This window comes from Rhinatrema bivittatum, chromosome 2 (assembly GCF_901001135.1).
Source record: "Rhinatrema bivittatum chromosome 2, aRhiBiv1.1, whole genome shotgun sequence".
Classification (NCBI taxonomy): Eukaryota; Metazoa; Chordata; class Amphibia; order Gymnophiona; family Rhinatrematidae; genus Rhinatrema; species Rhinatrema bivittatum.
In genome coordinates, this window is record NC_042616.1 from 527598499 (window position 1) to 527618745 (window position 20247).

The 20247-nt window shown below is 42.7% G+C and overlaps 1 protein-coding gene across 2 annotated transcripts in view; it reads left to right on the forward strand.

Annotated features, from left to right (window-relative positions):
- The first annotated feature begins 58 nt into the window (after positions 1–58).
- Positions 59–20247, forward strand: part of BLOC1S4 (biogenesis of lysosomal organelles complex 1 subunit 4) — a 40685-nt gene continuing 20496 nt past the window's right edge. The window contains exons 1-3 of one of the 2 annotated variants that reach the window (XM_029590797.1): positions 59–711; positions 11065–11136; positions 11805–11906. In XM_029590797.1, the coding sequence (XP_029446657.1) occupies positions 469–711; positions 11065–11136; positions 11805–11906 (417 nt within the window). In that variant the 5' untranslated portion in view covers positions 59–468. The remainder of the gene's footprint in view (positions 712–11064; positions 11137–11804; positions 11907–20247) is intronic. The other variant, XM_029590796.1, reaches the window with a different exon arrangement.

Here is a 20247-nt window from a genome sequence, read left to right on the forward strand (position 1 = left end):
CGCTCTCATCCGCTACAGTTCAGCATCTCGCTGCTTCTTTGCAGTCGCTCGCCCACAATGTGCCCCGTCACAAGACAAGCCCTGTAAATCCAGTGCCCTTCCGAGCTCAGCACGCAGGGAGTCACAGGAGTCCGTTGCATCTAGTTTGCCGGAGGAGAGTGGGGTGTCCGTAGCCGAATCTCTCACGCCAAACCCTGCTGCGTTCCCAGCGAAGGAAACACTTTCTCTTCCCATTTTCTCCTCCATCAATCTCGCCGCTCACACGGACCAGCGGCGGGAGCCTCCCCACCACCTCACTCTCGCTAGAGGAAGTTTGACTCCCGTCAGCTCCCGTTGGCGGCCTGTCTCGCGCGCGCGCCTCCCCGCCTCTGTCACGTGCTTGAGGTACACGGAAGCAGAGGGCAGGAGGGCGGGAAGTGCTGCTGTGCTAGCTCAGGCAGCAGGGAGGTGGGGAGGGGAAGCGTCCCCATGGAGGGTTCGCGGCGAAGCGAGGCCGGCGGCAAACCATTACAGAAGAACGGGGAGGAGGGGGAGCCAGAGCCGCAGAGCAGCGGTCGCGACAGCGGCAACGTCTCGCAGAGCCACAGCAGTGCCTCCGGGGTCGGTGAGGAGGATGGGAAGGAGCCAGGGGCTGCTACCCTAGAACCGCTGCTCAGCCAAGCCGCCGCCGAATACTGCTCCTACCTGCTGCCTGGCGGCTTTTCCCCGGAGGTGAGACGGGGCTGAGTGCGCGGTGACTTCAAAGCTCTTGACCGAGGGCTGGCACGTGACCCGCTCTCTAGTGGGAACGGGGGGGGGGTTCAGAGCAGCCTCCCCCCCCCCACTTTGCTTTAGGACTGAGAACACTGGTGGCAAAGGGGGAGTGACAACTACAAACACAGCAGTGTAATGGAGGGGTTAAACTCCAGGAGTTTGTCTCTACAGAAGAGTCATATTTGAAAGCTCTATGGGAAGCGAGTGGAAAAACCAGTACACGGGGGGCTGATGCATTAAAGTGCGGTCAGCCTAGCACACAGGTTAACCCGCAGGTGGATGCGCTAGACTAACATCCGATGCAACAAAGAGATTAGCGTGTCCAAAACGCACATCTAAACCAACGCTAGTTAATAGAGTTCATCACATGGGGGGGCAGGCGATACAGAAAAACCCGCTCTCCTGGGCGCGCGATTCAGAAAAAAAAAAATATGTAAATGTGGGCCCGCGGTAAAAGGAGGCGCTAGGGACACCTTATTGGCAGAAGTGGCGGCTGTCAGCGGGTTTGACAGCCAACGCTCAATTTTACCGGCGTCAGTTCTCGAACCCGCTGACAGCCACGGGCTCAGAAAACAGACTCCGGCAAAATTGAGCGTCCATCTTCCAACCCGTGGGCCACGGGCAGATTTTTAATTTTTTTTTCTTTTTAATTTTTTCTTTTTTTTTTTAAAGTTTTGGGGCCTCCGACTTAATATTGCTATCATATTAAGTCGGAGGGTGTACAGAAAAGCAGTTTTTTCTGCTTTTCTGTACACTTTCCCGGTGCCGCCAAAATTAACTCCTGCCTTTGGCAGGAATGACTGATAGGCCCATCAACATGCATTTGCATGTTGTGGGCGCTATTAGTTTTGGGGGGGGGGGGGGGGGTTGGCAGCGCGTTTTCCACACTCTATTACCCCTTACTGTATAAGGGGTAAAAATAGCGCGTCAAACGATGGCCAAAAGGGGGCTAACAGTGCGCTCAGCCAGAGCGCACTTTACTGCATCAGCCCGATGGAAAATGTCATGTAGACGAGGCTATTAACTATTACCCCCGATACAAAAAAAAAATCAGTGTGCCCGACATGCACTTTTTAACACGACTTGAGCTGGCGTTAAGTCTTGCCGCGCATCAAGGGCTCAGCTAAACAACAAAAAATACTGCTGTTCTGTGGTTTCTCCTACTGAGGCGGTCTAGGGGGCTGCCAGGAGCTGATTGGTGACTATGGGGGAGGATAGGAGTAGCCTGAAACACAGCCCCTGCTGTCTCTGAAAAAGCACACAGGTAACATGAATATACAGAAACATGCATGCATTAAGTAACACAAATGAAATGAACGCATGCATAGAACAAAGAAATTCGCCAAAGAGCAAAAGACCAGATTGCGCGCTCTCTTGTTCCTGCGGAACAAGAAAATGGAAGCTTGTATTGAGCGCCCGTTTTCCTAAAGTGCGCACAGCCACAGATCCCCTGGGTGCCTGATGCTTTTTAACGCTGCAGCTCATTAAAATATAGCATCGCGCACACAGGAGAGGTGGATGTGCTTGCGTTGCAAAAATGGGTGCCCAGTTTGGACGCACGTTTTTACGTGCATGATATTGTATCGGAACCTCTGTGTTAGTGAATGGAAATACAGGTCAAGAAATGAAAAAGATAAGATGACACCTTTTTATTGGACTTTCTTAATATATTTCTTGACGATCTGTCAGGCATTAACACTCCCTTCCTCAGGTCCAAACAGAATGAATAAAAGACATGTCAATGAAGAAAGTTAAAGATTTATAATATTTAAAATAATTATAACCTACCTGCTGTCCATGCCTCCCCTTTTGTTTTTAAGGCTTGAATTTCTCTGTTAGTTTGTTCCCTTTTGATAAACCTTGCTGACCTGTCTGCCACTGGGGGCCTTCCTGAGTCTGAGAAACTGTAGGGTGTCAGGTCTGAAGGACCTAGCACACATTACAATGCATAAACCTAACCTGCTGCAAACCAATCATTAACTTGTGCATGGTAACTTTTAATAAACATACTTTTAAACTCGGTGTTTGTAAGCCGCAGCTCTGTCTCTGGAATACTTATTTAGTATGCGTGTAAAAAGTACACACAAAACCAGATTTCACGCATACCCACTGGGGCTGTATTTGAAGATGCACTCACACAAAATGTTCTCTTTAATTCCAGACATATTTCATTTTTTATTTCCATGGAAGAACTGCACTGTTTGTCTTCAACAGCCCAGTGGGTTCTTGTGATTTGAGTAACACCAATAGCATGAAATGTTTAAGTATATTAAAAATGTAGTCGGTGTTTCCTGTTTGCATTTTGGTGCACTCAAAATGTAACTCTTAGTATTCATATTATTTTTAGAAGTAGTTTTGGCTTGGTGTATTAAGATATTTTTTGTTGAGGGTATAGACAGGTAGGTATAACTCGATTTGTATTGCTTCAAATTTGCCCCTTGTCAGGAGTGGAGTAGCAGCCTAAGGCTGAGAAATGGGGAAACCAGATTCAAGTCCCACTGTGACTTCTTGTAAACTAGGGCAAGTCTCTTCACCCTCCATTATCCCAGGTACACACTTAGGAGTAAATTTTCAAAGGGTTTTGCATGTAAAAATAGCATATACACACATAAATAGCATTTTCTCACAGATATGCTATTTTTATAATGTTGAGAGTATCCTTGAATTTTCGATTATCAGATGTACATGATATATTTTTTGTCTATAATATAAGCACATTTTTATAAAATAGGTAGAGAAAGTAAGCATTTTCTTGCATTGGAAATATCCATACGTATTGAAACATACTTTCAGAGCAGAATTATGTGGTATTTTATAAACTGTGTTAGCACCCACCACACAGTTTATGAAATACTATGATAAATCTCCATATGTTCACTTACTCATGCAAATATTGTACTGTGGATAGGTTTGAAAGTTAGGCTCTTAGATTCAAAGCTCTCTGGGGACAGGGAAATATTTACTGTACCTGAATGTAACTCACCTTGAGCTACCAATGAAAAAGCATGAGCTAAATTAAATAAAAAAACTGAAAGTAATTACAATAAAAGCATAAGCATGAAATCAAGTAATTGCTAGCCACTAAGTTATAAGACTGTCAGAACTGGTAGCCTAGCTGCAAAGTGATTATTTGTGTATCTGACCTGCCATTCTATCCATAGAGATGATTCCTTCAAGGCAGGAATGAGATGGGTTTGCAGATCGTGTTTGCACAGCCTCTGGCCCATACTCTGCCTATCTTATGCAGAAATGGATTGCATTTCCAACAGCATGCTAGTGCTGGGCAGGTGGGCTTGACAAGTACTAGAGAAGGATGAAGTGTGAATAGAAAGTCCTGCTAGCTATTTCTTTGTTCCCTTTTAATTTGTCTCTACTGTATTAACTATATTGTTTTGTTTTTTAAAGATGCTAAGCGCTTTGGCTGTTATATGACATAAGTGATTACTTTTAGGTCAGTTTTAGTGATGAAACTTTGCAAACATCTTTTTTTGTATGTGTGTTAGGGATGTGCATTCGTTTAAAACAAATGGGCATCCCAAAATGAATTGGATCCAATTTGTTTATTTTGGAAGTCCCTAAAATGAATGGTGAGGGACTCTGAAAATAAACAAATCCTATTCATTTTTGCCACATTCATTTTTATAAGCCATTAAAGTCAATATCCCCATAAAAATCAATGTGAGAGCAACATATGTACACTTAGAAATTGATACATAGAGAAGCCAGCCAGCAGACATGGATAAGGCAGGCATGTTGTCAAGGAGACAACAAAAATGACGTATTGCAGTGAGTATTTTTCAAGTCCAATCTATTCTTGCGCACCAGATCTAGTGACATTCATCTTAAAGACTGAGCATGCCTGAGATTTTCTATGCAAGCCTTCTGAAGGCATTGTCTGTAAAGGACACTGAGGTCTGTGAGTTCTTAATTAACTTTTCCCACAGAACTTTTTGGCTGCTACCCATTTTAGTCTTATCACTGTGCCAGTCAGCAGTGAAAGGCAGGCAGGCACTGCTGTAGAAGCTCTGGGTTGTTGCAGTTTATTCTCTCCCATTGGGGAGGGTGGAGACAGAGTGCAGAAAGTTGATTGTAGCGCTGCTACTGATTTTGTCTGTCTGGGCAGCTAGGTTTAGCATTGAGCGCAGTGCAGAGACTGCAGCATACCAGGCTAAGTTCAGCAGTGATAGAGCTAGTGCACACAATGTGACACTCAGTGCAACATTGTCTCTGTGTTCACACAGTCAGTTATGGTACCACTGAGAAATATAAAATAATTTTAATATTCAAATTCCCAGTGACAAAATCAGTCATGTCAGGGATAGGGAAAAGCAGAGCAGGTAAAGGAAATGTTTCCAAAAAAGGCAAGGATGGTAGTGTCAACAAACAAAGAATTAGTCCTGTACCTAAGTTGAAGCTGGATTTCTTCAAGACTAATAAGGCAGAAGCCAGTTTTATCTATAAGAAACTGATATATGGAGATGAGCATGTGCCATTGCAGAGTGCATATGACATTGTTTCACTTCATTCTGTTTTGGAAAAGATTTATGTATTTAGTATTTTTTATAGACCGACATTCGTTGGGAACATCACATCGGTTTCCAAGTAATATAAAACAGCAACAGGCTGCCCCAGTTTTTTTGGTTGGAAACAATTTGGGAAGCTATTAAAGAAACCAATAGAAACATCTCTCTACAGATTCTACAAATTGATAAAAAAAAAAGTGGAAAAATTGGAAGGCCGAGTGACCAAAATTGAAAAGGAACAAGATGGGAATCAACAAAAATTACAAGCCTCGGAGGTTAATGTTGAAAGTGTAAAAACCTTACAACATGAAATGCTGAAAGAGAACCAAATTTTACAACAAAAAATATGAAAATCTAGATAACCTAACTAGAGCAAGAAACAGTCAATGTATAAATTTCCCCAAGTTGCTATATAGTACCCCAAAAGAGAGCTGGAGGAGATACATGATGGAGATTTCAAAAATCCCAGAAGAAACATTACCTATTATATCAAAAGCTTACTATATACCATCAAAGAAGAGAATACAGAATGCCACGGATGATTTTCATATCTTAACCCCAAGGGAAACATCAGTATTGGACATATCTGCAGTCCTTGAACAATCAGATGAAACTACAGCGGTTTCTGCGACATTAATTGTAGTATTTTTCTTAGAATCTGATAGAGAGTGGGTTTTTAAAAAGTATTTCTCCCATACAACAGAAACTTTCATTGGCCATAAGGTTCAGATTTTTCCTGATCTCTCGAGGGCAACCCAGAAGCGTAGGCAACAATTTCTTATTTTGAAACCTCAAGTTTTGCAGCTGGGTTGTTTATTCCTACTAAAATTTCCCTGCAAGTGCTTAATCAAGCACCAAGGTAATTCATTCCTATTTTTCCAACCATCACAACTAATTTAGTTTATTTCAAGTAGGAAGAATGTTGCTGTTCCTCCTCCCTAGTGACTAAATGTTAACTTCAATAGATGTAACTTGACTATCATAAAGTATAATGTATCCCAATAACCATGAATTTGAAAAAATGCCTTTAAGGTTGAGTTAATTTTGGACCCATTTAGTGGGCTTGAGATGTGCTTAGAAGATTGTGGAATGGTTTATTTACTCCTTACAGAAATGGGTTGGTGATTAAGAATTTTTAATATCCTAGAGGAGAATTAAATTGTCATATGTGTGATATTGTATTACTAAGAGCGACTAAGCATGTATTTTTGTTCAAGTTTATAATACTTGAAATTATTTTAAAAAATTGATAAAAAAAAATAAAAAAACCCCCAAAAAAAACAGCAACAGGCTTTACAGTAAAATTGAAAACAAGTAACAAAATCAGGGTACAAAAACAGCATCAGGCTTTACAATAACATTGAAATCAAACCAGGAGCTGGGGAAAAGCTATATAAAAGATAAACCTAAACAAACAAATAAGAGGGAAAGGTAGGGATAGAATGGAGGCAGACTTTTCACAACCAGAGAGAAGCATCAAGGTAGACTTGCTGGCATATGCCTACCTGCCGATCCCCTTATACCACTATAGAGTACTTACTGGATCATGGCTACCTGCCATGCCCCTAATTCCATTACAGGGGACTTGCTGTCATATGCCTACCTGCCATGCCCTTAATACCACCATAAGGACTTGCTGACACATACCTACCTGCCATACCCCTTATACTACTATTGCTACTGCTCTGCCTACCTGCTGTGTCATTGCCTATTTATGTGCATGGGAGATTAGGTGTTTCCATGTTGCTTGCTGCTTGTTTCTTGGTTGTACTTGGTGTGTTTACTTTTTTCTGGAGAAAAACAAAACATTTTAAAACAATTTCTCCTCCCCTCCACCTCTTTTGTGTTTTTTGTTTTATTCTAATCCCTCTACAATTATCTCAGACTGATTCTCTCACCCTGTTTGTTGGTTCCAGTGGGGTGTTCTTTCACATTTTTGTTCTATGGTCAAAAGAGAAAAGAAACAAGTTTCTCCTACCATGGACTTGCTGCTTCATACGTACCTGCTTAGCTGCTGTTCCACCAGAGGGAACTTGCTTCCACATGCCAACCTGCCATAATGTTTTTGGTGCCCTTTTTTAGAGTCTTGGGCTAGTCTTCCCATCCACACGTGTTTTCTTCTTGGCTTGTTATACTGGGTGTTTGGTCCCCAGAATAAAAATTTGAAAAAAGATACAGGTTTCACTACCATGGCATACCACCTGTTCTATAATTCTTCCTTTTCTCCAGCCCCTCACACTCTCAGCCTTGTTCTCCCACCCTGTTTGATGGTTAATTATATTGGGGTAGTTTGGCCAAAAAAGCCCTCTCTCAGAAGGAATAAATACCAGCATCAAGAGAAAAGATGCCCAAGATAAACCATTTACTGAATGTAATGACAGAATGGTAAGAGCAAACTCATACAAAACCAGAAAATCAGGAAATGGAACAGCTGGAGTTCAGCTATAGAATATGGGGAAAAGTTTCTTAAAAAAAAAAAAAAAAAAAAAAGAAGACCCTCATAACTTACTACAAAAGCTAACCACATTCATTTGTGAAACTATTTGCATGTTCTGAATATATCAGTTTCATTTGGAAAGCCCATTTCACAAGAAAATCAAAATTCCACCCAGCACCTTAGGTCTCTGTGCCACTCAGCCTTGCTTCCATGCTCAGACTTGACACCTTGGAGTTCTCTTTGCCACTGTGCTTTACTGATGTACCCCATACCTTACACCTTTAATTGTTCTTGCCAGTCTAGGGGGCTGCTTTACACCTCTCAAGTTGTTTTTGGTGTCCTGAACCCACTCTTTGTGCTGCTTGGCCCTTTTATCAATGCCTGCCTGGGGATTTTTCTGCCACCTTTTCTGCTTTGTTCCCCCTTCATGCTGCCTTAGGATTCTGATGCCACTTTTGGTGCCAGTTTGCCATTCAAAATGCCTGTCATTGTTGCTAGTGCCCTCTTTTGGAGCCATGGGGTGTTCTTGCTCTTTTGCTGTGTTTTTGTTCCTCTCACAGTGACTTAGAGAATTCCTAACAATGTTGGTACCCCTCTTCCCCTTTACGGAGTTTTAGGCTATTCATGCCACTTTTGTTGCCATTTTCCACAGTCTAAGTACCTTGGAGTTCCTTCCCACAAGTTCTAAGACCAATTCTGGAGTCCAATATAGGCCATAATACTTCTTCCATTGATTTTAATAGCAAATGAAAAACTAATCAAACAAAAAAAAAATGAAAATTTTGTTTAGTTTTGAACCTAAAGAAATGATTTGGGGACTTCTCAAAATTAATTTTGAAACAAATCCAGATTTTTTTTTCTCCAACACATCTGTGCATTTCGGTGCATTTTTTGGTTCTTATTTACTTAACATAAATTGCCATACTGGGTCAGACCAAGGGTCCATCAAGGCCGGCATTCTGTTTCCAACAGTGGCCAAGCCAAGTTACAAGTTCCTGGAAGGTACCCAAACATTAAATAGATCCCATGCCACTAAAGCCAGTAATAATAGCAGTGGCTATTCCCTAAGTTAACTTGATTAATAACAGTTTATGGACTTTTCTTCCAGGAACTTATCCAAACATTTTTTAAACCCAGCTATACTCTCTACCTTAACCACATCTCTGGCAATGAATTTTAGAGCTTAATTGTGTGGGAAGTGAGAGAGAATTTTCTCTGATTTGTTTTAATTGTGCTATTTGCTAACTTATGGCGTGCCCCCTAGTCCTTATATTATATGAAAGAGTAAATAACCGATTCACATTTACCCTTTCAAGTCCTTTCATGATCTTAGAGACTTCTATCATATTCTGTATTACTGTGTAAGGGACAGTCTTGCGGAAGTCATCTCGATGGATCACGCGAAGGGTTAATTTAATCTTCTTTGAGAGAGAGATACGTCATACAGTTATGACTTGTTTATACTGAGTTACAATTATTTCATGTAGCTTTGTGCTTTGGGTTCACTGAGAAACATACTGTGTTAGTTCTTGTTTTACAGTCCCTCCATCCCCTAGTATGATAAGAAGTTAGTGAAATGGTGAACAGGGATGTTAGAGCCAAAAAACAAGTTATACTCCATTATATGTCAAAGGTCAGCACATAGCTTGCTTTGAAAATAAGATAATGGACACAGCACTGCTTAAGAAATTACAAAACTCTGGATTGATTAAAAAAAAAGCCTACAGCCCCTCTTTTTGCTGCTTCCCTTTCCCTTCATAGCCCTTGCCCCCCCCCCCCCCCCCCTTTGCAGAAAGCCCATAGCTCTCTCGTCACAGCTTTGCCCACAGACACCCCTTCTTCCCTTCATAGCCTATGGGCCCCCCTTTGTTTCCTACGGTTCCTCCTTAGCCCTCCCTTCCTCCTAACTTGAAGCCTGCAAGCTTCAAGGTCAAAATACCCAGAGAAAAAGTTGAAGCTGAAAATACCTGGCATCTGCCCTGATTTAGTTTTTGGTCCAACTTCTTTAAGTAATGGATTTTAGACAAAGTATAGATTGCATATATACCGTTATAGATTTACAGACCCTATGGAAACCAGTACATTTTTAGCTTTTGGGGCACACCCATTCTTATCTACAGTAATTTATTTAGATTTTTATATTCTGCTTTTTGGCTCTTCAAAGTGTACGTCAAAGTAGATTACATTCAGGTACTATAGGTATTTCCCTATCCCCACAGAGTAGTATTTTGCTTGCTGTCTGAGTTATTAATTATATGATTTGCTTTTATTGAAACTGACACTGGTGATACTTCAGCTAATTTTGGTTATTATTTTGGGGTGTCGATCAGAGCGTGTTTGATTCAGAGAAAGTCAAAGGCTAGTGGTTACATGTGAGAGAGAATGATGTACGAAATGGCAGTGAGTGTAAAAGATAAGGAATCCTCCATTTTCAGAGAAAATATGTAGTAGTTTTTCTTATCAGTTATTTTGTCAAAACTTCAAGAGAGTTAGGAAACAAAGAAAACTGTTCAGAGCATGCACCAGCAAAAGACATAATACACTGACACAGGGTAGAATGGGCGGACTTCTGCTGAGAGCTGAACCAAGAGAGTTAGCAAGACAAGTCTCTGCAATGACCTGGAGTCCCTGGTACCATAATAGCTCTCCCCCAAGATAACACTTGCGACCATCGACTGGAGAGGTAAGAGGGTGCTCATCCAGGAAAGTGGTAGCATCTGCTGGGCTTTTGTATATATTTCCCTATTAGTTAGGGAAAGATATTTACCCTTGCTTATATACTGTATATATCATGTTTTGTTTGTTTTTTGCCTTAGGTTTTCTCATAAGCACCTGTTTTGCTGCATATATTATACAGAGAATATAGCTTTTCATAGTTTCACATAAGTTGTAGTCAGGTGTTGTCATTTTCTTAGTGTGTTTGTGTGATCCAGGCTACAAGGCAAAAACTTCCATCCTTCCACCTACAGCATATCCCCCCCCCCTTCCAAGTTACCCCCCCACACACACACACACACTTATTTACTGAATATGAAGCTGACTTGATATTCTTGTTCATAAAATTATCATGCACTTGGTGTATATTGGAAGCTCCCATGACAATACAATCATTGCACCTGTAGGAGCTTTGAGACAGTGCTGTAAATGGGGAAGGGAGGAGAATAGTATATGTTTACTTTATAAATGAGAAAACAACACAGAGAAATACTTATTTAGCAGAAGATGTAGCAGAATGCCATAATCTAGAACATTTGAGAAATCCAATTAATAGACCATTCCTTCTATAGCATCTTGAATTAATATTGTGTGCGGTAAATTTTTACATTGCTATATATATATATATCTTTTCAGATAGAAACTTTGGACAAGAGTCTAGAAGATTTACTGACCAGAGTTGATGAATTTGTGGGGATGTTAGACATGGTATGTATTGACTTTCAGACTGGCAATGTACTATCATGTAGTTTGCCCCTTTGTGGGTCCTGGAGATTGCCATCATTTGGGAGGCAATCTGGTGTGAGGGTATGATGGGCTTTGGAGATTTTCATCATTGGCTGAGGCTAGTTTTGTTTTGGGGGTGTTTTTTTTGGGGGGGGGGCAGGATCTTAGTTAATGCATGAGGTAATTTGATTTTTTTGTTATTGCTTTTATTGTTCTTTGTAATCTTTATTTTGTATTTGGAGTTTGTTGTAATTATGTCATGGTTGTATTTTATGCTTTATTGTAAGAAACCAGAACAAATGCTGGAATAAAGTGATACAGTCCCAAATTTTAAATGAGTGGGTAAATCCAAAATTTCTTTTATTCAAAGGATGGCAACTCCACTGTATATATTGACCACAATCTTTCATGCACACGGAGTCCCCCGACACGGACCCGTGTTTCGCCAACGGCTGCGTCGGGAGGGATACCCAAGATTTTTGTTACAGAAATTCTAAAAGTAATTATAAAGGACTGTATTAGAAAACATGGTATCGGTACAGAATAAATACAAAACTTGTTTCAGTGTTTTATTTATAGGTAAATTCCAGATAATTTGGTAGACTGGAGATATGGAATGGATGTATAATCCCTTTGTTAATTTACTGCAGATTCGAAATGATTCCTCTCAAGTTGTAAATGAAAGCGTACCTCAAATTCATACTAAAGCTGCAGAAATGAAAACAATCTATAAAAAGATTGACATGCTGGAGGTATGTAACACACATGTTATTGCGGTTTAAAATCCTGGGATAGCAAGATATCTGTATTAAATACTTTCTTAAGAAAAGAGTGTAAACATTGTAAGTTTTTCATTATCCAGGTCAGGTTGGCCTTTGAATATTTGGTTAACACGAACTGCTGCATTCTAAACATTTTTTGATGCTAATACTCTTATCGACTCAGAAACACAGACATAGGCAGGGACATTTTCAAACAGCTGCATAGCGATAAAGTCTGCATGTACATTGTGCACACAGACTTTACTAAGTGTTTTTTCCACACAAACTTGTGGGCATAAGTTTGCTTTGAAATAGTTGTTATACCATTGCAATACAATTTTACCAGAAAAAGATGTACTAGCACACCTTACACAGACTTTGGATAGTTTGCTTAATATTTAGAGTTCCTACAAAGTAACTGTCCCCCTGAGGCTGTATTTATATTGATTACCAGCACCTCTTTCATGGATTATTAAACAAATTGCATAATTGCTCTCCCTCTGTCGCTGGGGAACACTCTCTTGCAGTGTCTTCCAATTACATTTGTCTCAGCATATCCTTGAACAAAACTAGGTCTATTGGAAGGCTGAAGACATCTTTTTGCTTTCTCATAATGGGCTTGTTTCACCTAAATTTGAGACTTAAAAACAGTTTTGGCAGAAAGAGATTTATCAACTTTGAATTAAAAAGAAAATTAAAATTTTGTGTTAAAACAAATATGGCTCAGAGGCCCTTTATGTATCAGGAAAAATTAATAAACACCCTTTGCATGCATTTCAGAACTATCTTCTGCTCTGATGTGAATGAATACTACGTTGCCAGCTTCATTACAGTATGCATAAACCTTATTGTCCCTTTTCAGACATGGCAGAATTGTGCTCCTGACATCACTAACATCAGGAATTGAGCAATGATGTCAGTTGAATTAAGGGCAAGTTGCTAAAAAAGCTTGTTTGTACTTCAGTGACCATACTACTGTAGTTATATAAGCTTCAAAGCACTTAGGCAGCCTCAGTCTATAGGAATCAATGGGGTAACAAGGATATGTAAACAAAAATAGATCTTTCATTTATTTTGCAAAATAATACTTCTATATTTATAAGAAAATAATGTATTATACAGGTATTAGGGAAATGTTTTATACTGAAGTCAGAACTAAACCGAGAGAGGATATTCTGCATATTGCACTCTTTGGCAGCAAATTTGGCAGTAGACAGCCTCTAGTGTAGTTCACACAGCAAAAGTCGGTTTGCAGTCATGTGTGCACCTAATAACCAGAGCCCCAGGTTTTCTCCTACAGATTTTTCAAGATTCTGAAAGAGTTAGCAAATTTGGTGGCAATTATATGACTGGCTTGCATAATTTTGCTTAAAGATTTATACCTCCTGCCTATGCAAAAAGGGTCTGTTTTTTTGTCTTTTTTTTTTTTTTTTTTTTAAACCATTCACACTTTGTTTTAAACAATATTTAAACTATATACTAATAAAAAAAAAAAAGTACCAAATACAAAAATCTAAAAATGTATCAGGTTAAGACATATGTTACAAACTTTTAACAGTGAAATGTCACTTTTGTTTTGAATTGAAATAATACAACCATCCTTGTCATTTTTCCAAGTATATGAACTTACATATGCTAAAAACGCCCTCCGTGTCAGCAGTTTGTCATGCTGTTAATTACACGAAAGGTATGTGCACGTATATATTAGACATATGGGAATGGATACAAAAAGGAGTTGAATTAGCACAAATTTGAAACTTGTCACCAGTATTGCCCGTCATCAAGGCTTCTGTGAATTGAAATTAATTTCCTCTCTGCTAGTTGTGAGACATCAGCAGTTGCAGACTTCAAAAAACACATCCAAGTCTTTTGTAAATGGTGTATGATTGGTCACATGCAGGTGCAACAACCTTTGTAAAAAGATGAAATTCTTCTAAAACAATATAACTCCATCCAGGAATTATATCAAAGTAATCTTTGGTTTGATTTAAGAGATCTTTGATCAAATCTTTTGACTGCTTTCTATCAGGCCGATTCAGTAAACTGCGTGGGACAGCTGGAGCTCCGAGGCTATCGCCCGCTCCCCCAACACGCGCCCAGGCCACTCTCCTGGGCACACGATTCAGTATGCAAATGAGGGCCCGCACTAATAAGGAGGCGTTAGGGACACTAGCGCGTCTCTAGTGCCTCCTTATTGGCAGAAGCGGCGGCTGTCAGCGGGTTTGACAGCCGACGCTTAGTTTTACCGGCATCGGTTGTCGAACCCGCTGATAGCCACAGGTTCAGAAAACGGACGCTGGCAAAATTGAGCATCCATTTTCCAACCTGCGGGCAGATTTTTTTTTATTTTTGGGGCCTCCGACTTAATATCGCTATGATATTAAGTTGGAGGGTGTACAGAAAAGCAGTTTTTTATGCTTTTCTGAACATTTTCCCGGTGCCGGCCGAAATTAACTCCTACCTTTGGCAGGAGTTAATTTCTGAGAGTAAAATGTGCGGCTTGGCTGCACATTTTACTTTCTGTATCGAGTGGGACTAACTAATAGGCTCATCAACATGCATTTGCATGTTGAGCGCACTATTAGTTTCAGGGGGTTGGATGCACATTTTCCACGCGCTATTACTACCCCTTACTGTATAAGGGGTAAAAATAGCGCATCAAAAATGTACGGTGTGCTCTGCATGAGCGCACCGTACTGAATCGGCTTGTATGTCTACTCCAACTTCACTTCCCCCTCCTGTTTCCTTCAAGACAGGAGAAGAATGGGAGGGGGAAAACAGAAGGAAAGGGCTGGATTAGGGAGTAGAGTGCATCTTCTTTTATCGGCTTCATCCTCATCCCCACCACCACCTGTTCCCTGTGGGCTGTTTACGAGAGGAGGGGCTGGTGCTGTAGCAAGAGTTGAGACTGAAGGAAAGCACCCTGTAGCTTGTTTCAAAAGATTGAATTAGGATATGAGAGAGCTTCAGGATACTGATTCTGTGTTACGTGGTTGTTAATGATGCGGTTTCTCTCATAGCTGCACAGTCACTTGGGGCTAGGGACACTGTCAGTAACTATGCTGGTGGACCAACAAGTGAGGGAGAGGTGGGTGGTCAGGTGGAAGTCCCTTTCCAGCCTTGCCCTAGAGTCTGGTCCTACTCCTGCAGGGGAAATCTTCATCCATCTAGTTCCCTAACTCCATGACAATCATAAACTCTATGAGGAGGTAGCATGTCTGCCGCCACATTGTCAAGCACATCCTGGAATTGTGAGTATTTCTCGGGTAACTGTCCCACTCCGCATTGGTTACTATATAATACCTGGATACCTGCATGCTGTCTTCTAACTCAGTATCCTTTTATTCTGAATTGGGAAGACAATTATGTTGGTAGAAGTGAAGGTTATCTTGTGCATCTTCCATAGAACATGCAAATCAAGATTTTCTTAGCATCTAGTCAGATGAATGTAGAACAAGTGGGTTATGCACCTCTACCAGCAGATGGAGATGGAGCAAACTGACGTCACAGTATATATACCCCTGCAGTGACAGCCTGCCACTATTCCCGGTCTCCAGAAAATGGTGGGCGTGCATCTCCCTACTGGGCATTGCTTCATTTTGAGAAGGGAGAATTAAGGAAATTAATTTTCCCTGCTCTCCTGCGGTGATACCAAATGGTCCCTCCCCCAGTTGAGAATTCCTGAGATGATTTCTGTGTCCTTCAGATGAGAGCCTTGGTCCAGTAACTGGTTTTCAGCCAGTGTGGACTTTGCTTAAGCAGCTGAAAGGCAACAGGTGCAGGAAGCCAAGTGCAGCGGTGATGGCACATGCCGTCTCCCCCTGCAGCCAGAGACCACCTCTGTACTCAGCCAGGTAAGGCTTGGTAAGTTAAAAGTAATATACAGAGAGGCTTTTGTTGCATAGGGCTCCCTGCTTGGTGTGCCGTTCTGTTGTTCGTCCCACTCTGTGGGAGGTTGAGGGATGTGGGGAACCTGGCAGGTACAGCAGCCTCCATAGGCTAGGCCCTGCTCCAAGGCTTTTTCTCTGCACACCGCTTGGTAGGCCATAGCAGCATTTCACACGCTTTCTCAGGTTGCCCTCTACAGGATTGTCAGTTCGGCATGTGCGTCTAGCTGTGCGCCCAAGTTGTGTGCCCAGGTTTGGCCACACAGTCGGGCCTTAGTCTGTGCACCCAAGTTACGTGGCACCATATCTTTTTTGGGGCGCATATCTTTGGGATGCCTAGGTGTGGGTCGCCTAAGTGTTGGGTGCCTAAGTTGGAAGTATATATACAAAAAAACCAAAAACTAGATGTATGCCTCTGGCTGCCACTCAGCCCACTGTTGGCCATAATGGCACCTATACCTAAGAAACCTAAGTGCCTTTTTTTTTTTGCACTGCCTGTTATATTAGGACATCTCAGCCAGGAGTGCCCGCTAACTTGTGCCAGCGCTGTTTGGAGACTCAGGGAGAATTACCTTCCTCAGATTTCCCTACACCTGGTTCTTCCCAGCCGGATGTAGGTTTGGGTAAAGATGACTTAGGTGGGGCACCTGCAGTTGGACCTCCCCTAACTGGTTCCTCAGCAGGGGATGGTAGCCCAGTGAGTACGCCTCAGGTGTTGCCTGGTTTGGATACTTCTACTTTATCATGGGTAGAATTTTTCCAGGGGTTGCAATCTTTTCTTCAGGAGCAGTCTTCAACCCTGTCCAATGCTCCAGAGCAGAAGCACAGGTAGGAACCTTGCCTGGACCCTCTGTTAAGCACAGGATACATTAGGACTTCCTGATAGAGATCCAGATGCCATGGATAATGACGCCAATCCTGACTCTCTTGAGGATGGTAAAATTCCTCCAGGACTGGAACCATATAGAACTATGCTACAGTTCTTTCATAGGTATGAACTGCCAACTTGGAAATGCTTGGGGTTCCTGGGGCAGAGTCTGGGTCTGAGCTGAAGAGAAATCCCATTTTGGTTTCCTTTCCTAAAGCCTCTTGTTTTTTCCCCCCATGATAGAGGCCATTCAAGAATTGATTGATCTTGAGTGGGCGTCCCAGAAGCTAATTTCAAAGGGGGTTGGGTTTTGGAAAGCCTGTACCCTCTGGATCCAGTGGTAAGAGAGCACGTACGTTTTCCGAAGGTACATTCACTTGTGTGTGCAGTCTCCAAGCGGACCACTATTCCCGTGGAAGGAGAAGTGGCCTTGAAGGATGCTCATGATAAAAAGATTGTCTATCCTTCAGCATTTGAAGCAGTGACAATGACCTTGCAGATTGCTTCTTGTTGTTCCTTGGGAACTCGCTCTTGTTTGCTTCTCTCCTGGGAGGTTGATGACTTTGGGGTAAGCTCCAGGGCAGTTATGGAACCAGTCACTGCCTTCTTGGCAGATGTAGGCTGTGATTTGGTCCGCACTTCAGCCAGAGGGGTGGCTTATATAGTAGCGGCTAGGAGTCAGTTATGGTTGAGAAATTGGTCAGCCGATGTAACCTCAAAGGCTAATCTCACCAAATTGCCCTTTTAACGGCTTGCTTTTATTTGGGAGCGAGTTGGAGGAACTGGCCAGTAAGTGGGGTGAATCTCTGGTTCCTCATTTGTCAGATGATAAGCATACTTGGCATTCCTTTAACATGAGAAGTCGTACTTGAGGATCCAGGCATTTTCGACCCTATAGAGGAGCGACCTTTCAGAGGACTCGACCTTTTGGTAGGTTTCAGTCCTTTCATCCCAGACAACCCAGAAGGGGGCGCAGGCTCGGGTAGTGGCACCTCCCCGAGCCTCCCAATGAAGATTTGCCGACCCACACCCGCCAGGAACAGGAGATGGGGGGGGGGGGGGGGATCTCTCTCTCTCTCTCTCTCGCTCTCTCTTATCAGAGGTGGGTTGAAATCACATGGCATCTGTGGGTCCTAGAAGTGATACGAGAAGGATATGTAATGGAGTTTCGCACTGTTCCTCTGGACATGTTCATGGAGTCTCCCAGCAACTCCCCGCAGAAGAAGCGGGCAGTAGAGAGTGCATTGGCAAGGCTCCTCAGTCTGAGATCTATGGTCCCACTGCCCACGTCTCAAGAAAATACAGGGCAATATTCCATTTATTTTGTCGTGCCAAAGAAGGAAGACTCCTTTTGTCCCATCCTGGACCTCAAAGGTGTTGACCATCATCTGCAGGTGAAACAGTTTTGTATGGAAACCTTGCTTTCGGTTATAATGGCTGTGCATTCAGGGGAATTTCTGACCTCCCTGGATCTGTCTGAAGTGTATCTTCACATTCTCATCCGACTAGAATATTAATGCTTTCTGCAGTTCACAGTTCTGGGGCACCGCTTTCAGTTTTGGGCATTGCCCTTAGGTCTGGCCTCCGCTCCCAGAACCTTTTCCATGGTAATGGTAGTAGTTGCGGCAGAGTTGAGAGAGGATGTAATCATAATACACCCGTAATTGGACGACTGGCGTTAGTTCCTTGTAAAACCGATATGATGTACCCACGAATGTCGGTATACAAAGTTAATAAATAAATAAATATCCATCCTCTTCAGCGCTCCCTGCTGTCTCGGTGGAACCCGCAGTCTCAGGACTATTCGATTTGGCTCCACCAGACGATGGAGGTCTTCTCCCAATTGCAGTGGTGGCTGCAGGTAGTTCATCTATGGAAGGGTGTTTCCCTAACCCCACCAGACTGGCTAGTTCTGACAATGAATGTGAGTCTTCTTGGTTGCGGAGCTCACTGTCAGGAGCTGACAGCGCTGGAGTGCAGAAGAGTCTCTCTGGAATATCAATCGGCTGGAAGCCGGGGCAGTCCGGCTGGCATGTTTACAGTTCGACAACAGGCTTGCAGGGTCATCGGTCTGAATAATGTCAGACAATGCAACAACTGTCGCTTACATCCATCAGCAGGGAGGTCCCAAGAGCCAACAAGTGTCGCAGGAAATAGATCAACTTATGGATTGGGCAGAGGTGCATCTCCAGATGATCTCAGCCTCGCACTTTGCAGACAAAGACATCATAAGAGCAGACTTTCTCAGCAGGAAGAGTGGGCATTGTGAGATGAAGCGTTTCAGCTGATTTGGGATCGCTGGGGTCTCCCATTCCTAGACCTGTTGGCGATTTTGTGCAATGTCAAAGTTCCATGTTTCTTCAGCCGTAGGAGGAAGTCATTGAGTATCGATGTCTTAGTGCAGGAGTGGCCGGAAGACAAGTTACTGTATGCCTTTCCTTCATAGCCCATGTTGGGCAGCCTGAGTCAAAGCATCGAATGCCACAGAGAAATGGTGCTCTTGGTCATTCCAGACTGACCCAGGAAACCGTGGTAAGCAGATCTATGGAGGACCTGGTGGATTTACCTCTTTGATTTTTAGCACACAGGGAACTGTTGCAGCAGGGACCTGTTCTTCACGAAGATCCGACCCAATTTTGTCTTACGGTATGGCCTCTGAAAGGGCTTGCTTGCTGAAATGTGGATACTGTGCGGCAGTAATTTCCACCTTGCTAAGAGCTAGAAAGTTCTCTTCCTTGGCCAATATACAAGTTTGGAGAGTGTTTGATGCCTGGTGTGAGGATCAAGATACTCTTCCTTCCTTGGTCAAGATTATGCTCATTTTGGAATCTTTGCAGGATGGCTTGAATAAAGGCGGCTCTCAGTTGCTTAAAGATATAAGTAGTGGCTCTCGCCTGTTTCAGGGGTCAGGTAAATGGTGGATTATTGTCGGCTCATCCTGATGTGGCCCATTTTCTGAAAGGAGTGAAACATCTTGGTCCTTCTTTGCAGTTTCCGGTGGAGTCCTAATTTGGTTCTGGAATTTTTGGCAAGCCCTATGTTTAGATTGCTATGTACTCTGTCCTTGTGGCTGCTGACCTTGAAAACAGTGTTCCTTGTGGCAGTTTGTTCTGTGTGTAGGGTTTCTGAACTGCAGGCTTTGTCTTGCCAGGATCCATTTCTCCAAGTGACTCCAGGGCGGTACAGCTGCGTACTGTTCCTTCTTACTGAAGGTGGTCACTGAGTTTCACTTGAACCAGTCCATCTCCCTGCTGTCTCTTGACAGAGAGAGAGATGTAGAGGAGTATCGTCTGTTGCGACCCTTGGATCTCGAGAGACATATTGTCAGGTATCTGGAGGTTACTAAGCCTTTGAGGAAGTCGGATCTTCTGTTGTCCTTCACGGTGGTATTAGACAGGGAGAGCCAGCCTTGCAGGTTACAATAGCTTGCTGGATTAAGGAGGTAGACACAGCTGCATACGTGAATGCTGCGAAGCCATTAACTAGCCGTCCACTAGGGCTCAAGCAGTGTCATGGGCAGAAGTTAGATTGTTGGTTCCCATCAACATTTGCCGAGCTGTGATGTGGTCCTCCTTAC